This window comes from Pelecanus crispus, chromosome 3 (genome assembly GCF_030463565.1).
Source record: "Pelecanus crispus isolate bPelCri1 chromosome 3, bPelCri1.pri, whole genome shotgun sequence".
Classification (NCBI taxonomy): domain Eukaryota; kingdom Metazoa; phylum Chordata; class Aves; order Pelecaniformes; family Pelecanidae; genus Pelecanus; species Pelecanus crispus.
Window position 1 is genome coordinate 97,438,207 of NC_134645.1, and position 16,060 is coordinate 97,454,266.

The 16,060-nt window shown below is 40.3% G+C and overlaps 1 protein-coding gene across 1 annotated transcript in view; it reads right to left on the minus strand.

Annotated features, from left to right (window-relative positions):
* Positions 1–16,060, minus strand: part of CD109 (CD109 molecule) — a 78,431-nt gene that overhangs the window by 47,365 nt on the left and 15,006 nt on the right. Inside the window, 5 exon segments of the mRNA XM_075707895.1 lie at positions 1,065–1,149; positions 1,785–1,824; positions 9,253–9,378; positions 9,521–9,751; positions 13,395–13,423. Of these exon segments, the coding sequence (XP_075564010.1) occupies positions 1,065–1,149; positions 1,785–1,824; positions 9,253–9,378; positions 9,521–9,751; positions 13,395–13,423 (511 nt within the window).

Here is a 16,060-nt window from a genome sequence, read left to right on the forward strand (position 1 = left end):
GTGGTGAATGGAGTTCAGTCCAGTTGGCAGCCGGTCACGAGCGGTGTTCCCCAGGGCTCAGATTTGGAGCCACTCTTGTTTAATATCTTTATCAATGACCTGGATGAGGGGATTGAGTGCACCCTCAGTAAGTTTGCAGATGACACCAAGTTGGGTGGGAGTGTCGATCTGCTGGAGGGTAGGAAGGCCCTGCAGAGGGACCTGGACAGACTGGATCGATGGGCCGAGGCCGACTGTATGAGGTTCAACAAGGCCAAGTGCCAGGTCCTGCACTTCAGTCACAACAACCCCATGCAATGCTACAGGCTTGGGGAAGAGTGGCTGGAAGGCTGCCCAGCAGAAAAGGACCTGGGGGTGTTGGTCGACAGCTGGCTGAACATGAGCCAGCAGTGTGCCCAGGTGGCCAAGAAGGCCAACAGCATCCTGGCTTGTCTCAGGAATAGTGTGGCCAGCAGGAGCAAGGAGGTGATTGTCCCCCTGTACTCAGCGCTGGTGAGGCCGCACCTGGAATACTGTGTCCAGTTTTGGGCCCCTCAATACAAGAAAGACATTGAGGTGCTGGAGCATGTTCAGAGAAGGGCAACAAAGCTGGTGAAGGGTCTGGAGCACAGGCCTCATGAGGAGTGGCTGAGGGAACTGGGATTGTTTAGTCTGGAGAAGAGGAGGCTGAGGGGAGACCTTATTGCTCTCTACAACTGCCTGAAAGGAGGTTGTAGTGAGGTGGGTGTTGGTCTCTTCTCCCAAGTAGTTAGCGATAGGATGAGAGGAAATGGGCTCAAGCTGCGCCAGGGGAGGTTTAGGTTGGATATTAGGAAAAATTTCTTCATGGAAAGGGTAGTTAAGCATTGGAACAGGCTGCCCAGAGAAGTGGTGGAGTCACCATCCCTAGAGGTGTTCAAAAAACGGGTAGATGTGGCACTTTGGGACATGGTTTAGTCTAGTCTACCCTTGACTGTTTTAGTGTGGACTTTGTAATGTTAGGTTAATGGTTGGTCTGGATGATCTTAAAGGTCTTTTCCAACCTAAACGATTCTATGATTCTATGATTCTAACAATTTACTTACTTTGCAGTGACAACACCAGTTACATCTTCCTCTCTCAAAGAGTAGTATAATGGTGTTATTATCATAACATCAAATTTTGGTAAAACTGAAAAAAAAAATTTACAGAAAGCATTAAATTCACACAGGAAATAGTATCTTTTTCTTTTTTTAAGAATAAGGGTAGAACATGTAATATGGTAAAGACTGCTACAGTTTCCTAGGGAATATAAGGTAACATATATTTTAAATCCAAGCCTATACATGCCCCAGACTAAGACTTTTTGTTGAAAGGAGAACACCAAGCATCATAAAAGCAGCCTGCACACAAGCTTGTAAGACTGAAATATAAAACATTTAGCTTATTCAGCCTTTACAGAATCATCAGCAAGCTTCATGATCAGACATTATACAGATCTTTTGGGATGAACACATTGCCTGCATGATCCTGGAAAAACAGGGACAATAACTGCATCTCATAGGCTTAAGATAAGTATTTTAAAGATTGCATGACATCCAGACACTACGGTAGTAGGTCATTAAAACTACCAAAGATAAACAGGGCAGCTGATAAGATTATGTTTTTCCCAGGACACAGAGTCAGTCTCACAGAAGCAAGAGATTTGGAAATTAGACTTCTGGAGCATTCATAAGGTTCGTGCTAGCCAAGGGAAGCTAGTCTAAATTAATGGAGAATCAACTACCAATTTTGGTCACTACTAAATGCCCTTAAATAACACTTACCATATTCCATCACTTTAAAGCTTTGATAATGAACTTGACCCTATTGAAAAAAAAACATATGAGAAAATACATACCATTGTGGTTAGATTAGCAAGTTTAACATACTTCTAGGCCAAATCCCACCCATATTCAAGTTAAATTACAATTTCTGGTATGATGTGATTTTAAATCATGGCTCAACCACTACCAGCTCCTGTTACAAAGCTCCTGTAGGAATCAGTAGTATGTATTTGCACCACAGAAGGACACAGAAGCTCACATGTGGCAGTTTGTTAGCCTGTATAAGAGCTTGTGCAGCTTCCGATCTGCAGACATATACATATGGCTGGTTTCTGTATAAAAAAACAAATATCTGAGCTAGCTAGCATAAAACTAGCTAGCATAAGTGCTCACAGTGATGAACCATGACTGACCTACTAGCAATATCTTTGCTAGCTCATTTAAAATTAACTCAAGTATCTCTATACAAAAGAGAAGCTCCTACAGTGTCTATCTAGAGGACAAGACGATTTCAAAAGCATGTATAATCTTAAAGTTCTTCATTTACTCAAAAGGCAGCTAAAATTTTGTTACAGTCTACAGTGCGTGCATACTTCAGCAGAGATACTCTTGGGTTATACCTTCCTGTCTTTTTATTTGTTAGTTAAAAATCAATGGAAGAAATAAACAACTATACAATATATTGTTACTTGTGTTCTCTTCTGTTTTCGAATTTTTCTAATTCTTTCACTTATTTCCTGATTTTCCTTAGAAAGGTATCTGAAAGCATATTCTGGCATTTCTTTGAGAAGTGGTACATCAGGCCTTACACGGCACGTTATTGGGAAATTAATTTAAAGTTTTTTTCACTCTCTGAACATTAAAAATTCAGCAGCTATTTCTGTTCTTCAGTACAATGACAGTTGACCAAAAAGTCATGGTAGTCAGCCACATAAATTTTGCTTTTTGTTGTCTTACTCAGTCGTTCTTCCTTGCTAAAATGTGAGTAAATCAAGTTGTGCCAGGGGATGTTTAAATTGGATATTAGGAAAAATTTCTTCACCGAAAGGGTTCAAGCATTGGAACAGGCTGCCCAGGCAAATGGTTGAGTCACCGTCCCTGGAGGTATTTAAAAGACATGTAGATGTGGTGCTTAGGGACATGGTTTAGTGGTGGACTTGGCAGTGCTAGGTTAACAGTTGGAGTCAATGATCTTAAGGGTCTTTTCCAACCTAAATGATTCTATGATTCTAACCAAGCACGTACGTCATTTGTCTGCAGACCAGACATATAACCCTCATTCAATGATTTTTCTCACAGCATCATACCAAAAGCTGCCATTGGCAGGGAAATGGCATGAGGTGATTTACCAGTAGCACCTAGAACTGGAGCTCTGAATCTCAGCTGATCTGCTTGACACAGGGATTACACTGGAGCAATGATTTTCCAAGAGGAAAATCTGAGCTCAGCTGGGCTGGAAGAATGGGCTGAGAAACCAAAGGAGTCTCCACTTCACAAAGGACAGGAAGGGAGAGGCTCCTTTTGAAAGCCTATTTTGCCTCTTCGCTTAAGAGTCTTCTGGGAAATAGGGGAAAGATCAAGAAAGACAACAGTCTGTCACTAGGAGGTGGCTATTTTGAAAGGTTAATATTGCCAGCTGCTGCTCAATTGCATGATGAGGTTATGTTGATGTGGAGCTCAGAAGTCTGACTACTTTGATTATTCCTGAGAACAGTGACACCACTACAAGTTATCATATGTGCTGGAGTATCTCAGTGAACATGGTTTGAAATGTGGGGCAAAGGAGACTGAATATGGATAACCAATTGTCAGGTAGCATCAAGATATGTCAGATGGGAATGAGTGTCTGTGGCAAGAGAGGATAAACTGAGAACTCCTGTGGGAAAAAACCCTAGGACCAGGATCCAAGCTGGAAACAATTATAACTGATCTCCCTTACTTGATCAACAACTTCGCAATTAGACATCTCAGACCAAGCCCCTTATACCTCTATATTTACACTTTTCCTAGTAAAAGACTTCTATCAAAGTAAAAAACAGACTGCTACCGATTTCATGATTAATTCACTGATCACCAAAATAATTGCCGTTATCTCTATTCCTACGTTTCAAAAGATATATGCAGGATCTGCTATTTTCACATTTGTGCAGATCATAATCCTTACAACACAAAATGCTACAGCACTGACATGCAGTCCACTATCAGATTACTATCAAGTAATCTTAGGAACAGGTACCTTAGGAAAATGACCTGTAGTGAATTTATCTCATGTCTGGTTCTCTGTACATCTTTTATTTCCAATGTTAAGCATATATATGTCACCCTTGCCATAAAGCAAACCTTGAACAGAACATTACCCCAGCTGGCACAATGAAAAAGCATCTCCCTTGAAAATGAGATTTCGTTTCACATTACCTTAGAAGTCCAAAAAAAGAATTAATTAAAAGCTAAGAGAACTGTAAGCAGTAGAAAACAGAGATTAAAGTGAGACTAGCACTCTTGGCTGCACTTTCTCTAAAATGACAACCTTTATGACAGGAAGTAAGCTGTGCTTCACAGTGCAGGGAAAAGAAAAGACCCTACTAGGTCATCTTGATATCTTGAACACTAAGCCATATTTCCCACTAACACACACTTTTCAGCCAAACTGGTTTGGACTAGGACAAGTAACAGCACTTCAACCACTCTGTACCATTTTAGATCTTCAGCGCAGGGCTGTCTCTCTGGTAAATATTGTTCAAATATTTTGGAGTGGAAGTTGTTAAACCAGTTTCCGGGAGTGGTAGCTTTTAAGACAAGCAGTTACTTATATATATAACCCAAGAGAGATTTTTTTTTTTAAGATAGGAAAATAACACCATGCCTATTCCACTTGTTTCCAGCGCTGCTTTATTCTAGCAGTTTTTGTTTTCCATGCCTTGTCCTTCTTCTTAAAAACACTCACCCTTCCAGACTATTAGAATTTTGCTCTAAATCAGCATTTCTTAAACTGCAAAACATCTATTACATTCTGTGCACGTTGCCCAGAGTATTAAGACAGTGCCAAAAAGAGATCCATGTAAGTATTCTGAGATCATAAGGAAGATGGAGCCTTTCTGCAGTTGAGCCTTAGATGCTGTGGATCCTGATCTAACAATTACTAACAACTACAGTCCAGATTTTGCTCTGCTATGATGAACCAGTCCTGTTTGAAGTCATTTGGGTGTAATCCGACAAGTGAGATCACAGGAATTGTTCCCCCAATATTTTTTCTTCTTCTTTGGCAATCAAAGTCCCTGAAACAAATCTGGTCTAGGTCTATTTTCTTATTTGTTTCTGACATTTACATACGTCACAAGTTATAGCATCAGGAAAGACTCTGGGTGTGGTCTCAGGGCTTTGCCCTGAAAAAGCACAGTGCTGGCACCGGCTGTATTCCCATGGCTACACCGCCATCTCACGGCCTGTGTCAGAAACACTCCTCCGCTTCTGCTTTGCAGCTAAATAAAACAGATTTTTATCTAGACAGAATTAACAGAAGCATTTCATGATCACTTTTGTGCTTTATTTTCACATGCAGGAAATAAACCCCAAAATCAAATTCTGTATGAATTCGCAAACTTCTGTTCAAATCCACCAGCACGGTCTCCAGAAACTAAGCAGAGTCCCACTAATGTCACCAGTATTCACACTGTCAGATCCTGATTAAACATCAGTGCTCATTTGCGGATTACTGAATACACAGCCAATTCCAAAGGTTTTACATACAGTCTGATTTTGAAGGAGGGTGACACTTTTTTTAAGTAATGATACAGCCTCAGACTCAGTGGATCAAATGTGAAATCTGTAGCTGACCTAGCAGTAAAACATCACTGAATTCACTGTGGATACACTGTAACATACATAAAACCTCAAAAGTTAAAAAATTCAAAGGGTAAACTATATAATCAACCCCAGTTGATTTCGAAAGTTGCTCTACAGCCGAAGCTTTTAAAAATATAATACTCTTCAAAAATATTTTAGAAAGCCCTCGTTGCACCTGAAACATTACTACTCTTCAATATTTGATCATAAATTTCCAAATAACAACTTCCATAAATTACATTACAAAACATCTTATAACTAGGAACAACTTCTGGACGGACAAGCCTACTACTAAAACTCAGCAACTAAACGCCTTTCAGCACCAAGCTCCACAACAGGAAATATACCATATCCAACTAAAATACAAGGTGGAGAACTGGGAACCAGACTGTAATTACTCTGTCTTGAGTTTTCTTGGAACAGCTGTACTAACACCTGAACTCTTATTAAAAAGTAGTACAGGATGTTTAACACCAGCAAGCAGCCAGAACCTGATTTAAAACAGGATTCAGAGGCAGTACTTCCAGGAATCCAAACTCAGTACACTTGGGAACTGATCTGTAGCCACTGGAAGGGAAATGTAATTTACTGACTTAACGACACTCTTTAAAGACAAGAGGGAAACCTGAGATAGAAAGGCTGGACAGCTGACTATTTAGCGAGAAAGCTCAGATCGTGGCATCAGGATAGCTAAGTCATGCAGAGATCAGCCTGGGTTTTCCATCTGAAGACGTTCCTAAAGCCTTGAGTAGATCCATAAGCTGCACTGGATCCCATGTGGACCCAGGGCTAGCAGACTAGTTAGGGATAGGTAGGCATATCTATTAAAAATGCCAGACACATACTAAGTATTCCGTAGCAGTAAATCCACGTTCTCAGTGACCTCTGTTATCAGGAAGGGATTGGTGAATCCATACAACTTTATACATGACACAGAAAAAACCTGTACCTCCCTTGGACAGCAGATCAGCTGCAGAACAGCGAGGAATATCCAGGCAATAGCTAGGAATAGCCACTCGGAGTGATCCGCGTCACTCACTAGCTTTCACTGAACACCAACCAAACCTCCACCACATCACCTACATGCAACCACTTGTCTTAAACCTCTAACTGAATCCCATCCCATGTGACCTTGTATTTCAGGGCATAAGCTCACTTGTAACCAAGAGAATCAGAAAGAGTTTCCCATCAGAAAAGTTCTTTTCCTTTATTCTCCAAGGTTTCTTGCAGGTTTCATTAATCCAATAACATGCTACCAGAAAAATGACAGTCTGTGAGACAACCCACTAGATAGACCTAGTGTCATAGTGTGAATATTGCAATAGTTATTTAATATATTCTGCACAATATAGCCTTATCCAACATAACATGCTGTGTAGGCACATGCTACAGAAATAATGCATATTGCCTTGTTATTATATTCTTTTAACATAGAATTTGAAAATTAAAGCAGAGCAGGTGTGAATGATGGAGGAAAAGGAGTCTGAAGTAAACAACGTAAGCTTCTATGTGTGGGGCTTGGGGCTGCTGTTTTATTCCCAGAATTGTAAGAATAGACAGTTTTTTCTGGACCCCAAAGCCTACAACTATTTTTTTTTTATATAATATACTGTTCTTTTTCTCCTCTATTTTAATTTTTTAATTTCCAATTCAAAGAGTTTAATGACAGAAGGAACCATTTAGCCTGACCTGCTTTTATCCCAGGTTTGGTTACTCAAATACTCAGCAACTCCAGCAATCTGCATTATTATAATGAATCTTCCAAAAAGGCAACCATTCCTGATGCTAAAACATTGAGTAACAGAGAAGCCCTCACTCCTTTTTTTTTTTTTTTAATTTGTTCCAGTGATTAAGAGCCTCATTGATGAAAGACATACATATGCCAAAAGGAATTTGTTTGGCTTCAATTTCTATGAGTTGGTTCATACTATGCCCTTCTATGACTTGAGAGACGTTCCCACCCTGCCATACATTTTCCACGCTCATTAACCTTCTGTAGTACACACTAGACAGCTAAAATTTAGAATACCATCTCCTATGGTCTACTAACATCTCACTTCACTTGTCTGTTTTCACACAGCTGTTTCATTAGCCCAGATGAATCTAAAGCATTTTTCTTTCAATTTTACAATTATTTTTTTCCTTTTCTTTCTGTTTTTGTTTCAGGAGGGAGTGGCACTCATATTCAGATCCTGAAAACAGCTGCTGCAGTTCCTTCAGAAGTGTCCTCCTGACTTAAGGATTACTGAAGACTTTGCAGAAAGTGCAAGCAAAGTTTCACAAATACTTTTTTGCCTGGCAAGCAAGCTGTTGAAGGAGCTCACCACTGTCACCAGCCTTTGTTCCCATGTCTGAGCCACACTTCCCCACCTCCTGAAAAGCACCTGTGCAGCGGCGAGTGGGCTGTGCTGTCAACCAGATCAGTGAGCTGGTCTGGGTTAGGCACAGAAAAACACAGAGATGCTTTTCAGTCTGGGTCACTTCCCCAGCGTGCTTTAGATCTCAGCCTATAGCTGCCTCAGCATGACTGAGAAGCTATTGAACAGCAGCGCAGGGATGGGAAGGAGCAGCCAAGCACAGGGACGAGGGCAGGAACAACTTAAAACATTTTTCCCATCAAAGACAATAGTAACGACTCCACCCACATGAGAATGTGTTTGAAAAGTCCAGTCCCGACACTCACTTGAGCACCACCCTCACCTACCTCAGCCTATAGAAATCTATCAAGCCTATAACTGGTACTGGTAAATATTACTTCCAAGTAATAATACGCAATCACATGAGTTTTTCTGCTTTCTACCCCATCACCTCCCTTATTAGAGACATTAAGCAGTCCTGTTTGTACTTGCTAAATGTCTCTGAACGGCCACTGCAAGCCAAGTCGGAAATGCAGTTCCTAAATTACAGGCATTTAAAGCAGGCTGAATAAATCTGACACACAGAGTTTTGAACAGCTAAACCTCCACCTATTTTTGCAACATGTTCCATGGTGTATGAGGAGTGTACAGCTTAAAGGATTGGACTGATAGAACTATAACAATAGCAACGTGCAAACTAGATCATACCAGTTTTGTTATGGAATAGTTCTACTTTACTATTCAGCCTTTCTATTTTGCATAGTTATTTTTTCCTCAGTAACCCCTCAGTCATTGTGAATTGCTGAAACACCCTAAAACTAGGCAGGATTTGTAAATAACAGTCTTTGATTCCACATCCCTTGAGACAGTGACTGGCTGCACAGCAGGGCACAATGAGTTTCTGTATACTCACAAAATAAATATAAGGGCATTTCACTTGAAAAAAAAATTAGTACTCCGTAAGATCTTTCTTTTACATTAATATTAAACCCCCTCACTTTTAAAATAACTTTTGTATTTTAGAATCAAAACACAGACCTTAGGATAAAATATATATGCTTTTTTTTATATCTTTCCTTACAAAACCATATACTGCTGAAAATCTTGTGAGGTTTGCATAATACATTGGGTTTGCCATGAGGGAAGAATTTCCTTTTGTCATGGTCCATGCTTATTTCTAGTTTTGCTTCACCAAAGTAAACACAATTTTATTCACATCTATCAGGAGAAATTAAATCTCTCTGTGATTTGGAAATGTTAATACTCACATTCACTTCCACCTCTATGGACCAGTCTCCTAGTGGAGGGTTCATTGATAACTGAAATTTTTTGGAAACTACGCCCAAATCACCCTCCTCCATCAACCACTGCTGAATCAATTTCTTCCGAGGGTCCTAGGAGAAAAGACAGGCTGCATGTTAAATGCGAGTGGTCTTCTCAAGATTTAGGTAGCAATACATATGATCTTTATTTGTCACATAAAGTTGGAACATATGACAAATTCCAATGTATAATTAGGTTCCTGTGGATACTTACTCGGATATATATATTCAGAGACGCTTTGTAAGGTTTGAGATCAGGATAGAATGTGACAATCCGAAACATCACATCTTGTCCCGGTTTATACATAGATTTATCAGTCTGGATGAATACGGAGATGCTCTTTGACATGTACATCAAGCTGGTGCGGTTAGAGAAGATGCGCTGGCCATCAGCATGGCCTTCCACCAGTAATTCATAATTCCCAGAAGCACTGTTCAAAGGCAGCTAAAAAGAAAATAATGACTCTCTGTTAACTATCCAAAATATTCTTGAAGATAATATTATTCCAAAAACATTTGACATATGGATCTGACATATTCCTGAACTTGTCAACTTAATGTAAATTCTCAAAAAGAGAAAGAGGATTTCATGGCTTTAAAGTGTCATTTCCACAATTACCTGAAAACGTTTTAGCAGAAGCAACTTTTCAACATATTTGCATGTAATTTTCAGTAGTAATCAGGTTTTCACCTATGTAAGTGTCTACGTATTCATATGCCATTCATAGACTCACACACACACACACTGTGCTCTCCCTTTTCACAGTTATTTAGAAATTTCTTGTGTTTGATTTTGGGGGCTAATTTTTTCTGATTTCATCACTTTTTGGTAATTAATTTTCCAAAAATAGAAGAGCTGAAGAAGCTATATGTGGGCAAGATGAGCAGGACAGTAAGAAAACCTTGCACTTCTTTTTACAAGCTTCACCTTCATGTCCTATGGGGTAGAAAAATCAAATTCAGAATTAAGATTTCATGAGGTGAGGTACTGTTTTTCAATAGAAACCTCACTGATTTTGTCTCATTTCAGTTTAATGATCCATAATTACAACACATATTGCAATTCATCTAGAAAGTAAAATAATTATTCTAAGTAATAAAGGAAGAGGCATTTTATCTGGTTAACTTATTTAGGATAGACATTGAAGGCTCCTTCAGTGCTGGCAGTAAACACAGACATCACTGGCAAGGAAATTTAGACCACGTAAGATCAGAATAACCATGCACAGGTCTCTCTCTCTCTCTGTCTCTCCAGTGGACAGAGGACATCTAGAGCTCATAACTCAGATGCATCAGTTCACTTCCTAAAGTTATGTGGGAGGAATCCCAGCCACAGGGGTCAAAAGGCTTGAAGCAAAGCTGCTGCAGTACACAGGAGTTTCACCCCAAGGAGAGCCTACCCAGACAACGAATGACCCCAGGGACATCCCAGCCCAGATGCCAACTTCTGTACTGCCATCTGCTTAGGAGTGTCTCTTTGAAGAAGGAAAAGGGTTTTAACACAACACACAGCTGGTTCCAACAAGTAGCCGTGCTAAAAAGCTCAAGAGTCACATGCTTCTGTTTGCAGTTACAACAGTAAATCTGGAGTAAAACCTCTCAAGTCAAGACAACTAAAACAGATAGGCTTGCATTTTTCAGCATGACATATGGAAATGGAGCACTCCTCTTGCACTGGTAATGAAAATTACAGCTGTTAACTCACCAGGCACAGCACTTCAAAAGTACCCTACCAAGCTCTATAATGAAAGGCTGTCATGCTGTCAGAACTCAATTTAAGAGCACACAGTGAGGTAACGGAAATTCCCAAACAGGGAAAAACGTCACAGGGTGATAAATGAGGTAGATGCAAATGTCTGTATCGAGCAAATTCCCTTCTCTGTGTATTTACCTATAAAGAGGAATCAACTACAATTTCATCCCTCTCTGTTGACTTTCTGTTTTTAAAAACAAGCCAGGAAAAAGAAGAACAGGAAGGGGAAAAATAAATAGGCTCTCTTTTTCACCCATGAACAGGTGTATGATGACACAGGAAGAAGAGATTCCCCCTTTAAAATCTGGACTTATATAACTAAATTTTAGGTGCAAAGCACCACACTGAAATACATCCTGCATTTTCTTCAGCTGCAGGTTTTTGTATACACATTGCCAAGAACATATGATTCACATATTTCAACACTCTCCAACTTCCACGCCAAGTATTCTGGAATATATTAAATAGGAGGAACAGCCTTAGTTACTGCATCTGTCAAATATTACCTCAAAATTATTCATTTACAAATATTACCATTTATTAAAGAAGGTGTATTCCCTAAAAAGCAGACAGGATTCCCTACAAGAAGTCCAGGAAACATTATAAACATTCAATATCAAAATGGGGGGGAAAATAAGCTTGTCTTGTCTCATCATAGCAGTGAATTGGGCTCTTACAGCATTGTTTTAACATACTTGCAAGGATTGTCTTTGATTTCTTCTTTAAAAGTCTATAAATGCCATTTAGAAACCTCATCTATTTTTCTGTCTCTTTTTCCTGTCATGAATAATGATAGATAGCGTAAGTTGCTCACTTGATTTTTATACTTTTTATATTTCAAAAGATCCTTCCTTCCTGCAACATGGTGACAAAACTGCCTGTTGTACCTTTCTTGATGTAAAAGCCAGAGGCAATGAAGTTTGCATTGCCACAGCAGTGTATTAGGATAGCTGAGGTACAAAGTAACCCACTTTCAGGTTCACACATCTATGCTAACAGAAACTGTATTAACACAGTATTTCCAGAAGGTCACTGCTACACTAATGGTAACTATTTCCCTCAGCCCCACCAACTCCTTCTGTAAAGGGTTGTTTCTCAACCCAAATATGAGCAAGGCAGCTTTTAACAGTAGGTAGTAGTAGGAACTTGCTGTGAAAATATTTTATCTTAGTCAATACACCCCCCAAGTGAATGGTATTACTGTCCCCATTTTGGCACTCCTAACGTAAGAGAGAAAAAGGCCATCCCACGTACCTCTCCTGACCACACCACCCACCATCACGAGCACCTCAGACAAGGAAGCTACTCTTTCCTCTGGAAAAGATGACGGCAGAAACCAGAAACTCATTACCCACCTTCTGCTACCAGGCAACTACACTTTGGGCAAAACCATGGCTACACAAATGAAAACAACACCTTACTATTAAAAAAATGAGTCAGTTTTCATCACTTCAGATAGTGGTGAGAGAGGGAGGAATTCACCTCACCTAGTTTTAGGTGCTTGAACACTTTAAGACCTGACCAGATTATATTAAGGAACTGGTTAATTTAATCTTTTTTTTTTTAAACTGAATTTTCTATGTTTGCTAATTTACAGTTCATACAGACGCATTTCAACCTAACAGTCCTCATAATGTTGAGCTCCTCATTAATTATCCATCTATCAAACATTTCCAGATTATTTCATAGGATATACAGTTTATTTGAGATCAGAATTTAAACCCACTGGATTTAGGGATACTCAGAGATGTTTAAAAAAATAAAGACTTTGGTAAAACTGTTTTCCTGACACAAATACATAATTCTTTAGATCAGGTTTTCAAGATGAACATCCAGGAATATAAATTCAGGATTCATACTCAACACACAATTCAGTATTACACATTTTTGTTGACAATTTGTCTTATTATGTACTTTCACTGAACGTGCATTTCCAAATCCTTAAGAAGACTGTGTATAAATACATTTTTATTTTAGTATTTCTCAATTATTGCTTTGCATAATTTTTTGAGCTCTAATTAGCCCTTATGGTGTATTTGAAATAGAGATGTAGCTATCAGCCAGTCAAAAAAACCACAAAGCAAAGCTCTGTGTTCAAGTTTTATGATAGCTTGTGCTGATGCTGGAAATCAGCTCCCAAATCCTGTAATTACTTGTTACAAGCTGCAGAGCACTTGATCTGAAAACTTCTTGGCTTATTGGTCAGTAAATACACTCATCTGAGAGTGTGAAAATAGCTAGGATCACATAAAAAAGACATTATTTCATCAACACCAACTGACGAAAAGTTACAAAGAGTCAAAATTTTCTGAGGAAGGAGGAAAGAAATACTTACTACTGGAAGAACAAGAGTCCCAAAGGAATCTGGATAAAAAAGAAGAAATACCACACTGTCAGAAACCTTATAAAAACTTACCAAAACACCAGCATTATCAGGTTAATCAGAAGAGCAGTGCTCCTCCCCCATTCCCACACTGCCCGTAATACCCATCAGATACCACAACCAAATTCCCTTAATGCAGCTACTCTGGAGCTCAGGACACACGGACCCTCCAGATAACACACATGCAATGGCTGCGACCAGCTCACCACCATGCGCACGCTTATCGGCCAGCTGATTGCTGCCAAACACCATATGGACATGAAACTAAAAAATATACAGTCTGGAGCAACTGCTGCATTAGTCACTATTGACATACTGTGTTTATACTTCATTCAACATCTCATTCCCCACATTTATTCCTCCCAAGTCCTGTCAAGGCCACTGTCAGCCACCATTAGGTTATGGGATAAGCAGCTCATCTCCACAGACACATGAAGAAGCACGAAGGAAGGACAGCAGGTGGGGGAACCCCGATAACACCAAGCCCCATTCCAGGGGAGCACTCAGCTCGTCACACACCCATCACCACAAGCCCAGAGGCACACCAGCAGGGGGTAACCCCAATACCCCAGTAAGAGACACGATCCCCCCCCACCATCAGGCTACCAGATTCAGCAACTCCCTAACAACCACTACCATCCCAAATCTGCTAAAAGAACCAGACAGAGCAGAACAGCCCCGAAAAACTGAAATGCAGTGCTCCATTAAATAATGGTCTGAGGGTGCCAGTGGTGTCCCAGCTGGGAGCTACCTGAACAAGGAGGGTATGGTTTGGCACTGCTGTCCTTGAGAATGACTTCCCTCTCGGGTACCACTGCCCTAAGACCAAAGCATCCATCTGCTTCTGCAAAGAAGTTGATTCTGCAACTCCTTCACATGTAAGAGAAAACCAGGATATTTTGTATTAATCTCCTCTGCAGTTTAGTAGGTGACTACTTTTTGTAGTCATATTTATCAAGATTAACAACTTCTTCAGAAGGAATAAAAAAGGAAAATACTTTAAACTGCACATTATTAGAAAAAGGCACAACGGAAAAAAACTGCCTTAATCCTGGCCATTCCCTCTAGCGCTAACCTCCTACCTGCTGGTTTCACTGCTATGAAACAAATCCAGCAGCATGGCTGTATGTCTGTGCTGAGCCATTACCTCTGTGATAACCTAAAGCTGCTTCTTCACTGGGCACCAGCTCTCAGCTTCCTCTTCACCAGATACATCCACTCCACCCCTTCCTCCCTTACATGGTTGATAGAAGATGTGCGATACCTTTTGCAGAGCTGCAGAAGTATGAACTTCAGTCTACAGCAACATTACTTCTCTGTTCAGTGGGGGCTGATGTCCATGTTCTCCACATGAACATTTTCCTTTACGTTGACATAGACTGAAACACCTTTACAATCTATTCAATTCTCTAGTCCACCTGAGTTATTATTTTCCATTGATTCTGCAGCTCAGATAAAGGCTAAAATTTTCAAAACATGCACAGGATTTACCACCCTTAAGCAAAGGAGCACCCAGAATTAACCATCCTTACTGCATTACATCACCATGGGAATAAGTAACCAACATACTACTGTATGCAGGTTAATATAACTTACTATTTTAACTATTTTAGATAATGTGGCCTCAAACATTTTTAGAATCCAAATGAATGTGCTGTTAAGGTCCTGGCTATCATTACATCATGGAGCCACTAGTACCACAGCTTTTATTTTAATTATGCAATGGATTTTAGAATGGAATGGATTGGAATGGATTGGAATGGAATAGAATAGAAGGGAAGGGAAGGGAAAGGGAAAGGGAAAGGGAAAGGGAAAGGGAAAGGGAAAGGGAAAGGGAAAGGGAAAGGGAAAGGGAAAGGGAAAGGGAAAGGGAAAGGGAAAGGGAAAGGGAAAGGGAAAGGGAAAGGGAAAGGGAAAGGGAAAGGGAAAGGGAAAGGGAAAGGGAAAGGGAAAGGGAAAGGGAAAGGGAAAGGGAAAGGGAAAGGGAAAGGGAAAGGGAAAGGGAAAGGAAAGGAAAGGAAAGGAAAGGAAAGGAAAGGAAAGGAAAGGAAAGGAAAGGAAAGGAAAGGAAAGGAAAGGAAAGGAAAGGAAAGGAAAGGAAAGGAAAGAAATTTCAGTTGGAAGGTATCTACAATGATTATCTAGTCAGCTGCCTGACCACTTCAGGGCTGACCAAAGGTTAAAGCATGTTATAAAGGGCATTGTCCAAATGCCTCTTAAACACTGACAGGCTTGGGGCATCGACCACCTCTCTAGAAAGCCTGTTCCAGTGCTTGACCCCCCTCTTAGTAAAGAAATGCTTCCTAATGTCCAGCCTAAACCTCCCCTGATGCAGCTTTGAACCATTCCAATGCATCCTCGTCACTGGATGCCAAGGAGAAGAGCTCAGCACCTCCCTCTCCACTTCCCCTCCTCAGGAAGCTGTAGAGAGCAATGCAGTTGCCCCTCAGCCTCCTTTTCTCCAAACTAGACAACCCCGAAGTCCTTAGCCACTCCTCGTAGGACATTTCTTCCAGCCCTGTCACCAGCTTTGTTGCCCTCTGGATGCATTTAAGAACCTTCACATCCTCCTTAAATTGCGGGGCCCAGAACTGCACACAGTATTCAAGGTGAGGCTG